The sequence below is a fragment of the Aquarana catesbeiana genome, linkage group LG10 (assembly GCF_042186555.1).
Source record: "Aquarana catesbeiana isolate 2022-GZ linkage group LG10, ASM4218655v1, whole genome shotgun sequence".
Lineage (NCBI taxonomy): Eukaryota > Metazoa > Chordata > Amphibia > Anura > Ranidae > Aquarana > Aquarana catesbeiana.
In genome coordinates this window covers 9,295,704-9,317,472 of record NC_133333.1, presented here as the reverse complement: position 1 = coordinate 9,317,472, position 21,769 = coordinate 9,295,704, and the positions used below count along the sequence as shown (strand labels likewise).

Below are 21,769 nucleotides of genomic sequence, written 5' to 3'. Positions count from 1 at the left end.
TAAAGGCAGGTCTCCCAATACTTTTGGTAATATAGTGTATATATACTGGAGGTATGTGTGTGTTTAATGTTGATGTATTACACTGCCTTATTTTGGCTCATTACTTACCACATCCTGAAGGAGTTCTCCAGTCATAAATTTTAACTCCACTCTTTCTGCAGATGCTATTGTAGGCACTAAGGGCATGGCACACTAGTAGTTTGGCACCTTTATAAATGCAGGCATCATACAAACAGTTATTGTAGAAAATTTCTGGACTTATTTTGTAATGGCACTCCCTGAAGGGTCCGTTAATGGCCTTGATGATAAGACCACATTGTTTGTCATTGCCATACGGTCTTTTCTGGTCATCATCACAAGTTGGACAATTGCCTTCTGGGCAGAGGTCAAAACAGAAAGGATCACGGTCATTAACTTTCCAACTTATGGCCCAGTCTATAATGGAGGTGACAACTGTATTGTTTGCAGTCATCATCTCATCTTCAACGTTGAGGTTAAAGTTTCCGCAAAGGCCTTTGGTAAGGCCAAAGTAGCTGCTAGAGAGTGTGACCACCGCATACCAGCTTAATTCATAGGACACATAAAGACCAAAATCTGTTTGCACTAAAGTACTGAAGCCACTGATGCTTGCTGAGATCTTCCCATTCAATAAAGTAATTGGCAAGTTGACAGCAATATCATTTACCTGAGGGAGAAAACATATGGTCAACTTAGACATTTTTGTTTTGTGCAAAGTTATTAAAAGCTCAACTCCAAATGTTGTTCCCTATTCCTACCCCTCCCCCCTTTTACCTCTCCTTGCACCTGTTTTAACACATTCCTTTAACATACATACCTTAATTCCAGTTGTCTTCTTGTTGGTCAGGGGGCAATCTTGGTCCTTCCTTTATCTCTACTGTTGGAAATGGGTAGTGCTCACTGCTCGAACAGCCCTGCTGATGTGTGGGCCTTGTTTTACACAGCATTAACTTTTACTCTGGCTGTACATGGAAGAATCCCAAGCAGTTGCTTCCATGAGGGTTGAGTCTTACAGGAATTGGGTGGAATGATGCTGTCAGGACCCAGTTCGGAACCTAAGACCTTTGCCATGTCTGGCAATGTCTCTGCTTGCTGAACCACCTGAGATACTTGATAGCACCCTATCTGATCCATTGGAACCTTGAACTCTTTGCTCTTTCCATGAATTTCCTGATTTAAGCCATGTCTCTGCACTTTCTGTTTTGCCAGATTATTGTGCTCTCTCCAGCCAATATCTTGCTCATGTCACTCCTTCTGCTGTCCATATCTCTGCTACCACTTGTTACCAACATTTGGCTTGTTCTTTGACTATGCTTCTGCTTAATCCGAACCGGCGACTACGAGTTAGCAAACTTTTGCTTGTTTACTGACCACGCTTTCTGCTTGATCCCTACTTGCGATATCTTTTACCGGCCCACGACTTGCTCACCTTCTTATGGGGTGATCCTGGGGACCACAACCTGGTACTAAAATGCAGCAAAACCCATGTCCACCATTAAGAGCTCTGGTGAACACCAGTTAGTGTTCAGACTCCACACCTCAGGGCGATGCGTCAGGGTGACCCGCTGCTGCACTTATCCAGTTGACCAGTGGTAGCCTCTCTACTGCTATAACTACTGGTTTCAGAGACTAACCCTGGACCTTGACAGATGTAGCACGTCTACAGGTCCAATGGACATAGGCGGGCCACCAGGTTTGGAATACATTACAGAAGAAAGCACTGGAGATGGAGAGTGGTGTCTGAGAATTTTTTTTTCTTCATGGACATAAAAAGTATTTAAAAAATTGAAGTTGGGTTTTAAAGTAAAATAAAAAAAAAAAAACTTTTAATGATGCATAGAAGTTCTAAAGAAACCTTACCCGAACTTTGCCAAATTCACCCCTGACAATGGAGACCTTATATCCATAAGCGTAAATGTTAACGTGTCTGACAAATGACACCGTTTGGCTACCTCTGTTCTCATTCTTCTCTTCCACAGTAAAAGGTATCAGTCCATCGATCTCACCATCATACTTAGATAGGACATACGTGCATGTTCCTTGGAAGTCAAAGGTGAAACCATCAAAAGTTCTAAAGTGAGGGTCACCCATGGCCCAACAGGTGCCAATAAAGTTTGGCTCACAGACAGGATTGCCATTCCTAACTTTGCAGGTTTCTTGAATCCTGCAGGTAACAGATTTGCAGGGATCTAAAAACAAAAAAAACAAACAAAAAAAGACAGAACAAAATGCTTTATGTTACTGAATTGGTTATTGGAAGAGAGAGCGATGGGGGTTCTAGGAAAATGCCCTGCTAGTACTGGAATTTAATGGCATGACTTGAGACAAAAACTATTATAATAAAAAATATAATTTTATTTATAACATTTTAAAATTCAAAAGAGATTTAAGAGAATGCACAATGATATAAAAACACCAAGAGATTGTACTGTGATATGATACAATAAACCTTCTAACACCTTCTAATGTACTTATATCATATAAGCTTGAGGTGTACAGGTAGCTCAATCCTCCAAGGGTCAACGCGTTTTGCTGAATTGCGTAGCTTCTTCAGGACCCATAGGTTGAGTATCATATTAGCGGCACATGGCGGAATGTTAGTGGCATCAAAATGTTTGTGGGCCAGACACAGGGGTTATGGCTCCTTTATTATAACCTAAGGCATGTGGAAAACAGCCTTTTTAATGGGTGGTTTTTGATGTATAACTTCCAGGGTTTTCCTTAGATGTATGTAGCTGTTAAATAGTGTTTTAAACACCCAAGGGGGGCTATGTACCAAATAGATTCTCAAGGATCTCCATCTATACAGGGGTTTATGACCTAAAGATAATCCTCAATAGATATGTGCAATTTATTTCATTCTGAATTAGGTTTTTAACGAATTTCGACAAATCGGTTAATTCAGAAATATCCGAAATTGCCGAAAAAATGTTTAATGAATTTTTCGAAAATTTTTTTGAAAATTCGGAAATTTTGGAAATTCGAAAAATCCGAAATTTTGGAAATTCGAAAATCCGAAAATAAGAAAGAAAATTCAAAAGAACGAAAATCCGAAAATTCTAAAATCTGAAAAATTACTAACTAATAATAACTTAACTATTACTAATTATTAAACAAATTATAGGTATTGGAATTTCCTTTCAAATTTGGCTGTTAGTGAAAGTATCGAATAGGGAAGTTATCCGTAGTTACAAATTATCCGAAATAACGAATGCCGTCTCTAAACGAATGTAACGGAACAACTTAATAATAATAAATAACAATAATAAAAACTTTGTATTATTATTATTATTATTATTATTATTATTATTATTATTAATAAAAAATTCATTCTGTTCCATTTATTTAGATGCAGCATTCGTTATTTCAGATAATTTGTAACTTTGGAAAAATTTGTATTCGTTACGTTCACTAACAGCCAAATTTGAAAGAAAATTCCAATACCTATAATTTAATAGTTAGTTATTGTTAGTTAGTTATTATTTAGAATTTTCGGATTTTCATTCTTTCAAATTTTCAGATTTTTTTCTTATTTTCGGATTTTCGAGTTTTCGGATTATCGTATTTCTGAATTTTGGAATTTACAAATTTCCGGATTTTCGAATTTACGAATCTACGCATTTACTAATTTTCGATCACAATGAAGGCCCCGAAAAACAAAAAAAAAAATGAATGAAACAAAAACAAACACATTTTTCGGCAGTGCACATGTCTAATCTTCAAGGAGAAATGTTCACTGAGATATCTATTAGTCAAAAAACATTGGGCAGTCACTGTGTCCCCCCCGCAAGGCACACAAAATGACGCCACCAGCGAGAATCGGTTATTGGTTACTTTTCCCCACATTTTGAATAGAGTATGTGATGGCTAAGACCACTTTCAGCTTTTTGCTTTTTTTTTGCTTTTTTTTTTACCATTTCTGTCCATTGGGTTGAGTTCCTTTTCCTTCCCTTTACTGTCCTATAGACACAGGAAATCTCTCCCAAAAATGATAGATCCTTATTTAGATTGTTGCCAAGTATCCCCATTAGAGGATTTTGCCTCTTTTCCTATTCTAGTGACAACTTAACATTTTGAGATTTTTTTTGGCTTTCTTTCCTTGTGACAATGAACAAAAATATTTTTCTACATTTTTCTCTCCAGTCCTAAATGTAATACATAAATAAAGAAAATGGATGTTTATATTGATCATTATCAGTATTTAATGAAATGGCTTACAGTGCTGGGATCCATGTTGCTATTATTCTTATAATTACCTATATTGATGCAGGCCACAACTCTGTTTATTATTCTACATGTCTCATCTGGGCCACAGCTGGTCGTCTCACAAACCAAGACCCCGGAAGTATCGCATGTGCAGACTTGACTACAGTCTTCGGATAGGACCTTTTCCTTTGGCTGATTTCAATAAAAAGAAGAGAGATAGAGAGAAGGAATGTGCAATGAGTAGGGCTTTTTTTCTCAGAGAATAGGTGCAGGAACTTCCCCCCTTCTAAGACACCCCTTGTCTCCACCCCCTACCAACCTCTGAGCACACTCCCTTGGTTCCACCCCCTACCCACCTCCGAGTGCTGTCCCGTGGTTCCACCCCCTACCCACCTCCGAGCACCGACCCTTGGTTCCACCCCCTACCCACCTCCGAGCACCGACCCTTGGTTTCACCCCCTAACTACCTCCAAGCACTGACCCTTGGTTCCACCCCCTACCCACCTCCGAGCACCGTCTCTTGGTTCCACCCCCTACCCATCTCCAAGCACCGACCCTTTTAGAGAATACACAACCAAGTTTCACTCTGTGGCGCTAAGTCATTTGTATAGAATTTGTTAGCAGCAAAATAGATCCCCTGCAGCCAGCAGCAACAGAAACCCCAGCAACAATAGTTCCCTCAGACAACAATGCCCCCCTGCAACAAAAATCCACCCCAGCAACAATAGACCCCCAGCAGCAACAACAAATTTCCCAACAGCCAGCATTAATAGAATCTCCAGCAGCCAGCAACAATAGACATCTCTCTCAACAGTAGATTGCTCTCAGCAACAAGGAACCCCCCAGGAATATAAAACCCCCTCCCAGCAACAATAGATCCTCCACCAGCAACAATAGACCCCCAGCAGCAACAACAGATTTCCCAGCAGCCAGCAACAATAGACATCTCTCTCTCAACAATAGATTCCGCTAAGCAACAACGGACCCCCCCAGGAATATAAAACCCCCTCCCAGCAACAATAACAATAGGTCCTCCACCAGCAACAATAGACCCCCCGTGCAAAAATAGAACCCCGCCAGCGTAGTCGCTATAGACTATAGATTCCCCAGCGGTAATCATTAATAGACCCGGAAACTGCGTTCCCCCACGTTCCCCCTGAAAAAAAAGCCCTAGCAATGAGTATCTAAAACTTCCTTAAATTATACTGTACTCCTCCCTCCGGACGTCCCTTCAGTCTTGCACAGTTGTAGCGACTCTTCTCCTGGACTGAAATGTAGACATGTACAATTTGTTTCATTCTGAATTAGATTTTTAATGAATTTCGACAAATGGGGGGGTTTGCTGGGGGTGTTAGTGCCACGCCACGCACGAGGGGGGGGGTAGGGGCAGTTGTGCTAGTGCCGCTCTGCCAACGGCCCGAGGGGGTTGTTTGCCAACAAAAAAAAAAACCCCACCAGCCTCCACTGGCTGCCATATATCTTAATTAGTGCTGCACATATATACCTTACCTTTTTTTTATGTCAAATTTTTTTTATTTTGAAGTGTAACATACATATACATGCTTAACATCGGACAGATGAGGTGCATTATGTTACACAATGGGAGTAATTCCAAAGAATCTAGGAAGAACTCCGCAAGCTAGCAATGTGAGCAGTTTATCAATTTCATCAGAACATTGCAAATCTATAAAGTTGTTGTCGAAGCCCAATACATTTACACTATACATGCTGTAGATTGTGTTGGGCATCCGAAGAATAAACAGTTAGAACTTTACTGTGGTGAGATCAAGGCGGACCAGGGGAGTCCCCTCCTAGGCCCGGCACCCCCAAGGGGATCAAGCTGTGCCAGGCGGGGGTCTCAACACCAGAACCAATCCCTCCATCCCACTACGTGACATTAGTTGAAATAATTTATTCAGGTAATTCCTATATGCGACTGTAACGAAATGTCCCACACTCCGCTTGAGTGCTTTCATCATATACCACTTCCTCCCAGTCTGAATATAGATATCAGATCTTCCAACCGCTCACAAGCACAAAACAAGACGATACTTGTTTCGTTGCTGAACATGGACTGTTCTATTTGAGATGACACACAAATATATACAGCAGGCTTACAATAAAACTGTAACCAGAAACCTAATTAACACGAGCTAGTTATCTAATCATTTACCCAGACTAGATGACTCAGAGATATGACCCCTCAGGGTAGACTTCACGTCTCCTAGCTCACCGACTATACAATACAGATTATCATAAACATCAACACAGAACTCCTTCATACAATAGCAGGATTAATTAGCACAAACAACAATGGGTGAAATACTCTTAGAAGCCACACTAGTAGACAACAGGAGACCCAGGGCTTTCCAGATCTCATTAATTAGCATTCCTTTCACATACATCTGCTATATGGGTCCCAAGCATCAACACCAGAACCAATCCCTCCATCCCACCATGCGACATTAGTTATAATAATAATAATAATATAATAATAATCAGGTAATTTCTATATGCGACTGAAACTCGCAACTGTTAACTTCCATATAAACTTCTGTCATCCTACTTATTAAGGAGATCATTGAAAGAGAACAATAGGATAGAGTAGGAAGTATAAAGAAAGAAATAAGAGGAGAGAAAGAAGGAGAAAGGGATTGAGATTGTCTACCATTAAGTTTTGGGGGAGATACCTTACCTTTTTTTACACAATTGTCCTTTGTGGTGCTGGCTGCTGTCTTTATTTTTGTTGGGATGGATATTACCACGGTTAATTTTATAAATGTAACTATGACCAACTGGGGATTGCCCTAACCCCACCCACTCCATATCTTTTGTGTTCCCAAGTTTTCAAAATTTTAACAAATGCAGCCAAACCTACACCTTTACCTTGTAGTACCTTCCGTTTTCAAAGCAGCCACACCTGTCCATCGGAACACAACCTTTCCCATCAAAGAAGTAGTCATCATTACATGAGCATCCCTCGGAACCATAGGAAGGCAGCTTGTCTGGGTCGGTAATTCTGGCACAATGCGTACTACTGACATCAGATGAAAGATGGTACTGACTGTTGGGTGGACAGTAGAGGGCTGTTTAAAACAAAAATCAACATAAAACACAGAGTTTTAACTTTTAATATTTTGGAATTATCACAATATCATAGTAAATTTGAATATTCTTAAATTCGTAAATTTGAATATTTGAAAATCCATAAATTCAAATATTCATAAATTTGAAAATTCGGTAATTCGGAAAATTGGAAATTAGAAATTCGGAAATCCGAAAACCCAAAAATTTGAAAATCTGAAATAATAACTAACTTATAATTACTTAACTATTACTAACGATTAAAATATAGGTATTTGGAAACTCCTTTCAAATTTGGCTGTTAGTGAACGTAACGAATACAAATTTATCCGAAGTTACAAATTATCCAAAATAACGAATGCCGTATGTAAACGTATACACATAAGGGCATAGAGCTTTTAATTGCATAGGCTATCTGCTAGCATACCACCCTGTGAGTAACGTATCAAAGTATCAGATTCAATTTAGGGATTTGCAGTTTTGGTTCTGTTCAGGATCATTCAAGGAAACAAATTTGGGGATATGCAATTACATTTTTGGTGCAGGCATTGTTATGCCAGTTTTGTTTTGAGATGTTGGGAGAAATGCATGAGGTGTAGAGCGAAACATACCCCTTGTTGAGTCATAGCTACAGCTCTCCAATCAGCAAAGCTTAGTAGACACCTACAATCCGTTTAGTTCCAAAATCTTTTTTTTTTAACAAATTTTGACAAATTACCTGACAAATACCTGCAGCTGCAGGTATCTCCCTGGGGTACAACCACTTGAGCAAAATGACATACCGGTATGTGATTTTGCGGCAAGTGATACTTTTCTAAACAGATATGCTGCACAATTGTAGGAAAAACAATTCAAGACATGCAACACACACACTACCTATCTATAAAATAGGAATACGCTAAAACGTACTTAGCTCAGGTTATAGCAGCTTCACAATCTCTAAAGGCAACCAGGACTCCTGAAAATGTGAGCAATTACAGAAATCGAGTGCTAGCGTAATCCTCAGGTGAAGTTTCTTCTGGCACAGACCTTCCTTGTTGTTATGTTATTATGAAGTCCTTTCAAACTGCTAGTGCTGCTCCTTTACCCTAAGCACATGATTGTGTGTCCAAGTCCTTTTTTTCCCTTCCCCTACTTCTGGTAGCATCACTTCTTGGCCTGAGCTCATGAACCAGTCCAACAAGTTCATTTGCACACGAAGAGGGGAAGCCTATCTTCTACCTACAGTATATTTATGCATTATGCATTTATATTTTTATCAAAATCACTAAAAATAGCGATAGCAACACATATCTGGAATGTATTTTGTTCACCTAAATTGACGTTGATGTTGGGTCAAAAAATAAGAGCTGTTTTGCCTTTTTCCAAACCATATTTTAAATGAATAAATTCTCACTGTATTTTTTTATTGAATGCATCTTACTTACGGCAGAATGTTTCAGTCCTCCATTCCTTAATGATGACGTCAGCCATTTGACATGCTGATACATAACTTTGAATACTCTGACACAGAATTCTTAGATCTCCCAGACTGGAACAAACGTCCAACACACAATTGTTAAAGTAAATATCGGGACTTATAACAGGAAAGCAATAACTTAATGCCGGAGAGGATTTTAGGAAGCCGCAAAAAAAACTGGACTCTAAGACTTTTTTCTTTTTGTTGTCACAAACTGAACAATTGTTTCCAGGATTGCCACACCCATCATCACACTTTTCTTTGGTAATTGGCAACTTCCAGGATGCTGCAAAGCTAATGACATCTGGGGCTATGGTCTTATCTGGCAGCTGATAGTCATCCTTCTTTTCACCATTGTAATTGCCACACAAACCGCTTAACCGTGCCTTATAATTCCCTGGAACTGTGACCACCAAACTATAGACCAAGTCATAGCTGAGCTCAACGCCAAAATCTGTCTCAAAGATTACTTTGCTGCCATGCTGATAGGCTCTGATCTTGCCGTTTTCCAAATTTAATGGTAGATTGTGCCAAAGGCCATTGACCTAAGGAGAAAATGGATAGACTTTCGAGGAATGTAGAGCAGTGTGTGCAGACAGAACCGGTAAAATTGACATTTTGAATATGCTATATTATTTTTAAGAAAAAATTAATACAGAAAAAATGACTACACCTAAACCCATTTCATTTTTGTATGGGACTCATGCATCGAATCACTAGATACATTCATATATCTTTCCTTGTTACTGGATGATATATTTTATTTTGATTCAACTTTTTTGTTATTACTATACATGAAAAGTGTGTATATTTTCAATAAATAGTTTATTGAAAATAAAATAACTTTCAGGAACTCAAATGATGTCCACTGCAGGACTGTCAGTGCACCAACAGCAAGAGAAGGGCTCTAGGACCCAGCATCTCTCAGGAACACCAACAGCAGGAGAAGGACTCTAGGACGCAGCATCTCTACCAGCACTTCACATGGGTCCTTTATAAGGAGGTCTGCAGTGGCTGCAGTTGCTGGTTGATCTTTGGCTCCTCCAGTGCGTTATCTCTGTGATATTTCTGTTCCTGTGTCTCCTGTTTCTGACCCGACTTGTCCTTGACCTGTCTTCTGCTAGCTTCCTGTGTTCGACCTCAGCTATCCATCTGACCACGTCTGCTCTGATACCCACCTGGCTCCTGACCTCGGCTATCCAACTGACCACGTCTGCTCTGATACCCATCTGGCTCCTGACCTAGGCTTCCTTCTGACCACGCTTCAGTCTCAGCATTATTAGAGTCCTGAAACACCTCACAGGCGCCACCTGTCTGCTGATTCTATGCCAGCACACCAGCTGTACTCTGGAACCTCCTGCACACAGTCCAGCAGGTGACCTGTGCTACTTTGGGCCTAACCCCTTCTATTTTCACCCTCAGGGGAGTCTGCAACTTAGCCGCAAGGGAAGCCTTCTCTCTCTCCATTGGCCTTCAGCACCACGACCCTCTGAGCACACCTTCCTTTTCCACATGGCCATTATGGAGATGTCACTTTTTTTCAGTTGGGCAACTCAATGGGGTTGATTTACGAAAACTGGAGAGTGAAGAATCTGTATAGAAACCAATCAGCTTCCAGCTTTTGTTGTCAAAGCTTAATTGAACAACCCGAAGTTAGAAACTAATTGGCTACCATGCAGAGCTGCACCAGATTCTGTGTGCGCCAGTTTTAGTAAATCTCCCTCAATGAATCCATTAAGCAAGTGTAACGCCATCATTTATATTTGCATGTTCCTGGGGTAGGTTTATTTAATTATTCCAGTTGGATTACAAAATGCACCTCACTGGGGCATAGTGTGCCCTTTTTAAAGCCATCTCTCAGGGGAACAATGGCTATGGCTCAGCGTGTGTCACGATTTGGCTCATGTGGAAGAAAAAAGCAATAAAAAGGTACAGTATAATACAGTCCAGTTATAGCTAAGCCGACTTTAGGGTCTCCAATCCAGCAGCTACTGCAAACACACAAATCCCCGTGCTGTCAGAGGAGAGGAGACATGCCGTTTGTTCCTAGTAAGTAGGAACAGCGATATGTCTCCTCTCCTACTCAGTCCTATCCCCATACAGTTAGAACACACTGAGGGAACACACTTAACCCCTTGATCACCACCTAGTGTTAACCGCTTCCCTACCAGTGTCATTTTCACAGTAATCAGTGCATTTTTATAGCACTGATCTCTGTATAAATGTCAATAGTCCCAAAAATGTGTAAAAAATGTCTGATCTGTCCGTTGTAATGCCACAAAAAATTGCTGATCACCACCATTACTAGTAACAAAAAGATAAAAGTAATAAAAATGCCATAAAAATGCCATAAATCATTCCCATAGTTTTTGCACAAAGCAATCAATATACGCTTTTTGCGATTTTTTTTTTTTACCAAAAATATGTAGAAGAATATATATTGGCCTAAACTATATGAAGAAGTTTGTTTTTTAAAAACATTTTTGGGGATATTTATTATAGCAAAAAGTAAAAAAAAATGTTTTTTTTTTTTCAAAATTGTCGCTCTTTTTTTGTGTATAGTGCAAAAAATAAAAACCACAGAGGTGATAAAATATCACCAAAAGAAACTCTATTTGTGGGAAAAAAGGATGCAAATTTGGTTTGGGTACAGCATTGCATGACCGCGCAATTACCAGTTAAAGCGGCGCAGTGCCAAATTGTAAAAAAAAGTGCTCTGGTCAGGAAGAGGGTGAAACCTTTCCGGGGCTGAAGTGGTTAAAGTATTGAGGTTCATTCTACCATACCTTAATTCTTTCATTCACGTCTTGTAGCAAAAATACGATGTAACCATAAACGGATACAGCAACCACCTTGCTTACAGCAACCAAAGCGTTCCCCAGTTTCTCATTTTTCACAGCGATGACAAAGGGTATTAAATTGGGATTAGATGTGTTGGCTTGGACAAGTATGTAGGTGCAGGTGCCTCTCAGATCGAAAGCCAGACCATCAAAAGACAAATAGTGGGAACCACCATGTACGGAACACTCAGCTGATCCAACTGGTTGGCACTTCCTGACTCCTTCGATGAGTCTGCACTCCTCGTGCGGCCCACAGGAGAAAGGCTCGCAACTGATCTCCCCATTCTCTGTACAACTGCACCGCTGGGTGCAAAACTGATTGAGAAATTTTTGACCAAGTTTGTAATAGATGGTCTCGTAAGTGCAGCCACACTGGGCGATGGGGACGCAGTCATCGCCATCAAGAATAAAGCCTTCATCGCAGACGCAACCCTCAGAACACGTTGGGTCACAATCCAGTGGTGAAGAAAGAGTAAAACATGTTGGGGAGCATCCAGATGCACAAATGTCATAGTGACTATTTGGACCACATTTTGGACCTAAAAAATAAAAACACAGGAGAACTTCAATTTTCTAAAGTGAAATGTTTCCACCTGATTAAGGAAAAAAATGAATATACATTGACAAGTCTTCGCCTGTGCAAATCATTTGTTTTATCAAAAGGGACTGAAGTAAATCTATCTCTGCTCTAGAATTCCTTCTTACTGCCCTTTGCACAAATGCCAGCCCCCCCCCCCCAGTTTTACATTGCCCCACCATTTCTGCATCTGCCTACCATGCTTTTCCTTGGCTATTCATTTGAAGGCACACCACTAAAAAAAAAGCAAGACACTGGACACAGGTCTTTTATCAGTCGAAACAGGTCTTTTTTTAAGCGTAATGCTTGGATTTGGCAGCTCTCCACAAAGCAGGGGGTCCCCCTAGAAATAATCGTCACCCAAATTATGAAGTCCAAGTACAGTGGAACCTTGGTTTACGAGTAACGCGGTTAACGAGCGCTTTGAAAGACGAGCAACTTTTTTTAAATTTCTGACTCGGCTTGCGAGTGTTGTCTCACAAAACGAGCAGAATTCAAGCTAATGTGGTGCACAGTACCACATTTGGCCAGAGCTGTGGGGGCCCTGGGGACACTTGGAACCATTCGGAGCCTTTCGGAAATACTCAGAATCACTCAAAAATACTCTGAAACACTTGGAAATACTCCGTTCCCGAGCCTTTCTGAGGCTTTCCATTGAGTTGTTCCCGAGTATTTCTGAGACTCTCCGACCCCCCCCTCCTCTGGCCATATGTGGTATTGCATGTAATAGAAGTCAATGCGGAACAAATTATCTTCATTTCCATTGACTTCTATGGCGAAACTCGCTTTGCTATGCGAGTGCTTTGGATTACAAGCATTCTCCTGGAATGGATTATGCTCGTAATCCAAGGTTCCACTGTATAGTTGATAAACTATCTGCATATATAAAAAATGTAAACATGTGCTGTGATTAAATAAAGGCAAACCTATACATAATAATCCAATCCAATCCAATCATGTGATTAAATAGGAGCAATACTATGCATTAAAGTCACACAGCCTCCTTTCCCAGTCGATGCCTTGTATGGGGGAAATGCGTCGGGTGGAGCTACAAGTCTTGACGTCACCACACATCAGCTAGCTGGCTTGAGCCATTGCTGTTTTGAATACTGAATACCGTTTTGTTGGACGTCAGCGCCCACAAATTTTGAATAAAACTCTTAAATCAAGTACTGCACTATGAAGCCTCTTCTTTCCATTTGTATAACAATTCCCACGAGTGGAGTCCACCTTCAGGAAAGCCCAGTACATATTTACATTTAATCACAGCATATGTTTGCATTTTTTATATATGCAGAGAGTTTATTTCCCATTGATTTTGGTTGTGCATTTTTATTTTTTTGTACATTCCTACGAGCTGAATATTCAGTTTTTTTTTTTTTTTTAGATGCAGCACCAATTAAATTGTATTCACTTTATATATATATATATATATATATATATATATATATGTATATATATATATATATATATATATATATATATATATATATATATATATATATATATATATCATTTTTTATATAATTTTTCTTTTTGGGGTTTAGCACAGATATCCTCCTATATCTACCAAGTATAGTTAAGCCTCAAAACAAACATTCTAGGAGTCCAAAAACTGTATTGTCTCCCACAAGTGACGACTAGAAAGCAAAGGGCAGCCAACGTATCTCAGGTGCCAAAAAACGTTCCCCTTCGTTAGGGCTTTGACAATGTGTCAAAAATGATCTTGTGGACTCACAACAAAGCTTCTGAATATATAAAACGAAGCCAGGAGATAGATAAATGAGTGATCATGCCTGGGTCAGTGGCAGAGCAATGTACCACTTACACAGACCCAATCACTCATGGGCTGGCTGCCCTTTGCTTTCTTGTTACTTGTGGAAATAAAAAAGTACTTTGGACTCTTAAGGCATTTGTTTGGGCAATCTTTTTGGCTTAACTATACTGGGTGTAATCTTGGCATTCTACCCTGATTCCATTAGGAACACCCTATTTGACATATACTTTAAAGTGTATGACCAGGCAATGCCCACATTTACCCCCCTAGACCTTTGTCTTCCACTTTGGAACATGTCCTAGGCTTACATTATATATTTTTTATTTTGCTTAGTTCGTGTATACTGCACATTTTTTTTTTTTACTTATTTTTTACCTCCTATGACAATATAATCAGACTTCTAAAGCCATTGCTACCTCTGCTGGGAGCTCAGATCCTTCTGATTTAGGCATTAGACATACTAAATATTCATTGGCTGTTGCAACACACCTGTGTGGGCTTCAGATTCATTGCTCTGTGACCCGAGCCCACCCTATTTTAAACCTCTGGCTCTAATCAAGTGCTTCAAAAAGCACCTCCCGCCCACCCCCGTCACTGGAATTCATGCGCCTGGCATCCTGAAAGGGGCTGGGCACGTGGATAGGGAGGGCGGCGGCGGTGGATAGGGGAGGCGGCGCCCGTGCCCCCACAATGGACGGACCGCCCCTGTTGCCCAGACAGAGAAATGAACATAATTTACAAGTCTTAAAAAGATACAATAGTATCAAACTTACTGCAAAATGTGTCTGATCTCCACGGGTATACAAAAGCTCCAGCTTTTTGACAAGACAAGACGTAACTGGCTATGGCCTGGCACAAGACAACTTGCCGTTTTTTGTAGAAGCAAACATCAAACACGCAGTCCTTAAAGCTGCCTTCTGGGTCCAACACGTCATGGCAGGCATGAAAAGGTCCATCTTTATCTATTAGGACACCACAATCAGATTTACTGCTGCGGTACTCTTCTTCCAAATCAGTTTTTTTACGGCAGTGGGCCTTATCAAGATCAGTGCACCCACGTAAGGTTTCTACTTTCCAGCTTCGCCCAAAGATTGCCGGATTGGAGGCGATCTGACCATCCTTCATTAAAAACTCATTTCCCTTTGCACCATCAAAGTTGCCACACAGACCACAGAGCTCTCCAGCATAGGTGCCCGGGACTGAAACAGCAAACCAACTGTTCCAGTCATAGGAGACCTTTAAACCGAACCTTGTCTGGAGAATAGCATTAGAGGATGCTCGATAGATAGACACCTTGTCCATACCTTTGTAAACTGCAAAAGGGAGGTTGATCAAAAGCCCGTTCACCTGTAACAAGGATAGAAGAGATCAGACAACAGTTGAAAAAGCTCTGTACTTTTCTAAAGCCACTGAGATGCTTCCTGATATCAGTTTGGGGGCATTTAAAGCTCAATCAGTATCAAATGTGGATGGAGCTAGAATGAAACACCTATTAAGGCACCATTCCCTTTGGTAATGCAGAAGAAAAAGTATAGAGTTCTTCTATCATCCAGGAACCTTCCACGGATTAAAAGAAGACTCAGTAATGAAAGAGATCTTGGTTGTACCAAAAAAAAGGAGTATTATACATTAATTATACATATTAAACATATTAAAAATACATGTATGCTATCAACTATATCATCAAATATTCAAATTTTTGTTTCAAATGTATACAATCGTCATTGCACAAAAGAGTGGAACATCAACGCGTTTCGTATAGCTTGCTTCTTCAGGATTCACACTCACATATAAACAGTCGATTGGCTTCCAACATATGTAAAAAGCAGAAAAGGAAGAAACATGATCTGGATTACATTAGTTAACCACTTAAGGACCGAGCCTATTTTTCAGATTCAAAATCATTTTTTTTTGCTAGAAAATTACTTAGAACCCCCCAACATTATATATTTTTATACAATTTATATATATATATATATATATATATATATTTTTTTTTTTTTTCTGACACCCTAGAGAATAAAATGGCGGTCGTTGCAATACTTTCTGTCACACTGTATTTGCTCAGCGGTCTTACAAGCGCACTTTTTTTGGAAAAAATACACACTTTTTTGAATTAAAAAATAAGGCAACAGTAAAGTTAGCCCAATTTTTTTTTAAATTGTAAAAGGTAATGTTACGCTGAGTAAATTGATACTCAACATGTCACACTTCACGCCCGCTCGTGGAATGGCGACAAACATTTACCCTTAAAAATCTCCATAGGTGAAGTTTAAAAATGTTTACAGGTTACCAGTTTTGAGTTACAGAGGAGGTCTAGGGCTAGAATTATTGCTCTCGCTCTAACAATTGCTGCAATACCTCACATGTGTGGTTTGAACACCGTTTTCATATGCGGGCGCTACTCACATATGGCCTCGCTTCTGCGCGCAATCTCGTCACGGCAGGACGCTTAAAATTTTTTTTTTATTATTTATTTTACTTTTTATTTTTTATTTTGACACTGTCCTTTTTAAAAAAAAAATGGGTCACTTTTATTCCTATTACAAGGAATGTAAACATCTCTTCTAATAGAAAAAAGCATGACAGGTCCTCTTAAATATGAGATCTGGGGTCAAAAAGACATCAGATCTCATATTTACACTATGCAATAAAAAAAAAATAAAAAAAATAAAAACTCTTCTTTAAGAGCATTGGGCGGAAGGGGCCATCTTCCCCTCGCTCAGCAGCCAGCCAAACATGGGAGAGGATGTGATTGTCTCTGCCTCTACCAGTGGCTCCGGTAAGCAGCGGAGACCACCCGAGTGTGGCGGGAGGGGGAAGGCCCCTCTCCCACCCCGATAAAAGTGATCTTGCGGCGAATCCGCCATAGAGACCACTTTTATCTGAAAGCGGACCGCCCGCTGAAGAAGAGGATACCGGGGTTATGGAAGCTTTCTGCCATAACAACAGTATTCCTCTTCAAACAGCCGACGTATAATGAGGGTGGGTGGTCCGTAAGTGGTTAATTTTGTTTGGTCTTTTTTTGGGGGGAAGGGGCAATTATGCCCCTTACATATGTGAAGGATCCCGTTTCTTCCTTTTCTGCTCTTTATATATGTTGGAAGTCAATCAACTGTTTATATAGGAGCCAGGATCTTGAAGAAGCGAGCTAGGCGAAACGCGTTGACATACCATTCTCTTGTGCAATGATGATTGTAGACATTTGAAACAAAATTTGAATATTTGATGATATAGCTGATTGCATGCATGCTTTATAAATATTTTTAATATCTGTATTAAAGATTTTGTACCTTTTATATAATTGATGTATAATAGTCTTCTTTTTATCCGTGTAATGTTAATGAATGGTAGAAGAGCTCTATCCATTTTTTCTGCACTTAAAGCTGAACTCTAGTCATATATAAATGAGCAATTTGTTTCGTTACGAATTTGTTTTCGGACTAAATTCAGCATATTCGCTCATTCGGGAAGAATCCGAATGAAATAAAGACTATTTTGACGAATGCGTACGAAAACGTAGAACGAAAACCCGACAGAACGAAAATCAGAAAGAACGAAAATATGAAAATATGAAAGAACGAAAAATGAATCAACCTAGTTTAACGAATTGATTACATTCAGATAATTTAGTTTTTTGTATTTTCTATTATACTTAAATTATTATAGTATTTATTATATTATTATCTGAATGTAATTATATTATTATTTATTATTATACACTATTAAATTATAGGTATTGGAATTTCCTTTCAAATTTGGCTAAAGTAACTGTTAGTGAACGTAACGAATACTAATGCATCTCGAAGTTACGAATTATCCGAAGTAATGAATGCCATTCATAACCAAAATAAGCACATTTTTCAGTAGTGCATGTGTCTATAAATGACTAAAATAATGCATCTCTGTGATTACCTAAATCTGACTCCTTGGTATCAACCTCTTGAAGTTGTTGGTGGTTTGTAAAATATGCACTTCATTTATGGGATGATAAAATATCAAAGAGCTTACCAGAATCTTTCCTGGATAACGCCAACTGATTATCACAGAAAGATCATATATCATCACCCGTACTTCTGTAGGGTAAGAGACCAATCTATTAGCTCTGTTTTCATTTAGGACATGGACTTGAAAGTCCACCAGATCTCCAGTGTTGTTACAGAGTCCTACAAGCAGGTAGACACAGGTGCCCTGGAAGTCATAATGCACACCATCGAAGGTGCGATAGTGTGGCTCTGTTGATACTGTACAAGTACCATAAAAGTTGGGATAGCAGTCTTGGATACCATTGACCACTGTACAGGTCTCAGTAGGCTTACACGTAGTATTTTTACAATCCACATTATTGGTGTTCGGGTTACAAGTACATTGTTCTCCACACATGTCATCCCTCCAAAATGTTTCATTTGAGGCATAACGTTTTCCTTCGAAGATGCAGCCGCACTCGTCTTTGGGTATGCACTTTCCTCCATCCAGCACAAATCCATCATCACATTGACAGGTCTCGATGCACGATGAGGAACAGGATGATGGCTTGATGGTGGCATCATCATTGCATGTTGGATTACAAGCGTTACCACACTGTTTGTACTGACTGTTGGCAGGACACTGCAAAGCTAAGAGCAAAGGCGGTCAGGTTCACATAAATAAGGAAGAAAAAAAAAGAGACAAAGACATTCTGATGTGCCTTCATATGTTGCCTGCTTATTTTGGGTGAGGAACTCATAAAGTGGTTAATCTAGAGAGAGTCAGGAAATTGGCATGTTCCAAAGCAGGACAGCAATGGCATCCTAGTTTTTTTTTTTCCTCATGCACTTTACATCAAATTTATCCTAAATATATTTTTCTTGCTCACCCTTTTTCAGGCATGTCACCAACACATACTGGAGCATGGTTAGTCAGACCTATAGTTCTCCAAGCAGCCAAGCTCACACTTCCTGCTGATTGCAATGCTGTAGGTCTGACTCAATGGATGGTGTCTCAGACCGCAGTAAAGAGACCGCTGCTCTCACACAGAGAACTGAAGTCTTTTTATACATTATACTCCAGAAGATTTGAGCTTTCTTCTATGTTTGGGGGAGACATATATGCCATGCTACTAAACTGATCTACTACTATACATCGTTAAACAGCAGGGTAATGGATGCTTATTTCTGCAGCATCATTTATCAATTTTTTCTGAACCAATGAAGAATGCTGGAAACTGCCAGGGGAAGGTAGAGGAGGGAGTTTTCAGTCCAGATTGAATGTTTATTCCATTGGCAGTGTGCTAGAACAGGTAAGATCTGTGCCAGCAGCTTCCCTGCACTGCTCTTCTTCAGGAAACTCTTTCTGTATTGTAGATTACTTCCCTTGTATTGTGCCCCCTTCTGACCCACACTCTCTGTGCCCTCCCGAGCCCTATACTGTGCCCTATTAATCCCCACATACTGTGCCCTCAAGACCCCCCTGTACCATTCCCTGCTGCCCCCCATACTGTGTCCTCCTGACCTCTGTACTGTTCCCAACTGACTCCATGTACTGTGCCCTTTTGACCCCCTGTACTGTGCCCTGATGACCCCCCTTACTGTGCCATACTGACTCCCCTATACTGTGCACTCATGACCTCTTGTATTGTGCTATGGTGACCCCCATACTGTTCCCCACACTGCTGACCCCTGTACTGTACCCAATACTGTGCCTAATTGCCCCCCCCTGTATACTAACCCCTGTATTGTGCCCTGCTGACCCCCCTGTACTATGCCATATTGCCCCCCCCCCTGTATTTGTGTTGATTAGTCTTTGATTTATGTCATTTTTTCTCATTGTTTATAATCTATTTTATTGAAAGTACTAATACATTTATGTTTAGATCTAGCAACTATTTACACTTTAATTCTTGAGCGTAGGTGTGCAAATAGGGGCAGCCTGGTAGGGGCCTCAGTGTATTACTTTACCCAGGGGCCCGTGATGCTATTAAAGGGGTTGTAAAGGCAGAAGGTGGATTCTATTAAGATAAAAAAAAAAGCTTTTGTGTGTAGCAGACCCCCTCAGCCCCCCCTAATACTTACCTGAGCCCCATTTCTATCCAGCAATGTCCACAAGTCCCTTGGCCATCCAGGCTCCCGCTGCTGTCAAACAAAGCCAGTTAGCCAATCAGGAAAGAGAGGGGGCGTGGCTAAACCACAGCTCTGTGTCTGAATGGACACGTGGAGCTGCAGCTCGGCTCGGGTGCCCCATAGCAAGCTGCTTGCTGTGGGGGCACTGACCAGGAGGGAGGGGCCAGGAGCACAGGAGAGGGACCCGAGAAGAGGAGGATCTGAGCTGCTCCGTGCAAAACCAACTGCACACAGGAGGTAAGTATAACATGTTTGTTATTTTAAAGAAAACAAAAAATGAGGCTTTACAATCACTTTAAGATGGGATTTATGAGATGTCCAACAAGCGTATACAGTTATTAATTCCAGTATGTGAAAGCAAGAAACATACTATATATGCTAAAATGGCCAATATATCATATTGTACAATATTTATGAAAAGTCCTAGGTAAGCAGAAGTTCCCAAACTATAAAAGAAAAGCAAAGTGAGTAAAGTGTCTATGTATAGCTTCATATTCTCTACTCAAATAATAAGATTTTGGGTCCTACCTGTAATGCCATACGTATTATGTTCGAAAAGAACAAGTAACTTTTGTCGAGTTTTTACTTACGACATCCAGCCAGTGTTCTCCAGTCTCCAATCTCAACATTATTTCTTTGGCATATAGAGGCGTACGTTGCCAGGCTCTGACATAAAATTTTCTTGGATCCCCCATTCAAGCATACATCATATACACAATTGTCTACAAAAATTTTGGGGTCTCTTGCTCCATGGCATTGGCTGAACGGGCCGCCCTTTGCAGAAATGAGCCCACATTTTTGGTCATCCAAATAGATTTTCTCAACGCCCGATGGGCAGACTTTGCACTCTCCATTGCAATCGTGCCAACAAGAGTTATCTCCATCGTTCACCTCCCAACTTTTGCCAAAATCAGGCGGACTAGTTGCCTGAGTGCCAGATGGTGTGGCAAAATCATCCGAAGGGACCTCATTGTAGTTGCCGCACATTCCGCACACATTCTGGAAATAGCTGCTGGAAATATATATGAATAATATGGAGTTCCAGTCATATAGGACATTTAACTGGAAATCGGTCACAATACTCAAGAAGCTGCCAGACTGGAAAATGTAGATTTTATCACTGATTAAGGGAAGTCCTTGACGTTTATTGTTGACCTAGAACAAGAGGGATATAAGAGAAAAATAATAATATGATGGCCTAAAAATATGGGTATACTCTCCACAAAACTTAATATGGGTAAAAACCTCAAGAAATAAAGTCCACGGTCCACATAAAAAAGTTCATAAAATCCCGGTGGTATTCATATGTTATCGCACTCCCTTTGGCAGCTCCACCTGAGGCAGGAACGTGTCTCTGAAAGCTCAGAAAGGGAACACAATGGGGTGCCTGCTAAGTGTAGCATAAATAAATATTTTATTGATACTAAACAGCCAAGTGCCAACTCACACGACAATAAACTCAACTATCTGCAGCCATCTGTAAGGTGTTGAGGTGAACCCGCCTGGAGAACCGCATATATCAGTTGCAGCCAGTAGATGGATAAATGAAGAGCAGAGTCCACCAATCCCAGAAGAAAGGAGAAACCCCCCTGAAGTGTTGAGACAAATATTATATCAAACCTTGGCGGGCCTGTTGCTATTAATGCATTTAGGGGCTCTATTGGCTCTTGAATTTTGAATTTGTTTGACAAAGGAGCCAACAGAGTTCCA

The 21,769-nt window shown here is 40.2% G+C and overlaps 1 protein-coding gene across 1 annotated transcript in view; it reads right to left on the bottom strand.

The window, feature by feature from the left end:
• LOC141111476 (IgGFc-binding protein-like) overlaps window positions 1-21,769 on the bottom strand; it is a 132,412-nt gene that overhangs the window by 20,945 nt on the left and 89,698 nt on the right. Inside the window, exons 20-27 of the mRNA XM_073603769.1 lie at window positions 20,650-21,214; window positions 17,973-18,577; window positions 14,735-15,308; window positions 11,554-12,146; window positions 9,021-9,312; window positions 7,164-7,310; window positions 1,879-2,207; window positions 109-685 (exon numbers count right to left, since the gene is read on the bottom strand). Of these exons, the coding sequence (XP_073459870.1) occupies window positions 109-685; window positions 1,879-2,207; window positions 7,164-7,310; window positions 9,021-9,312; window positions 11,554-12,146; window positions 14,735-15,308; window positions 17,973-18,577; window positions 20,650-21,214 (3,682 nt within the window). The remainder of the gene's footprint in view (window positions 1-108; window positions 686-1,878; window positions 2,208-7,163; window positions 7,311-9,020; window positions 9,313-11,553; window positions 12,147-14,734; window positions 15,309-17,972; window positions 18,578-20,649; window positions 21,215-21,769) is intronic.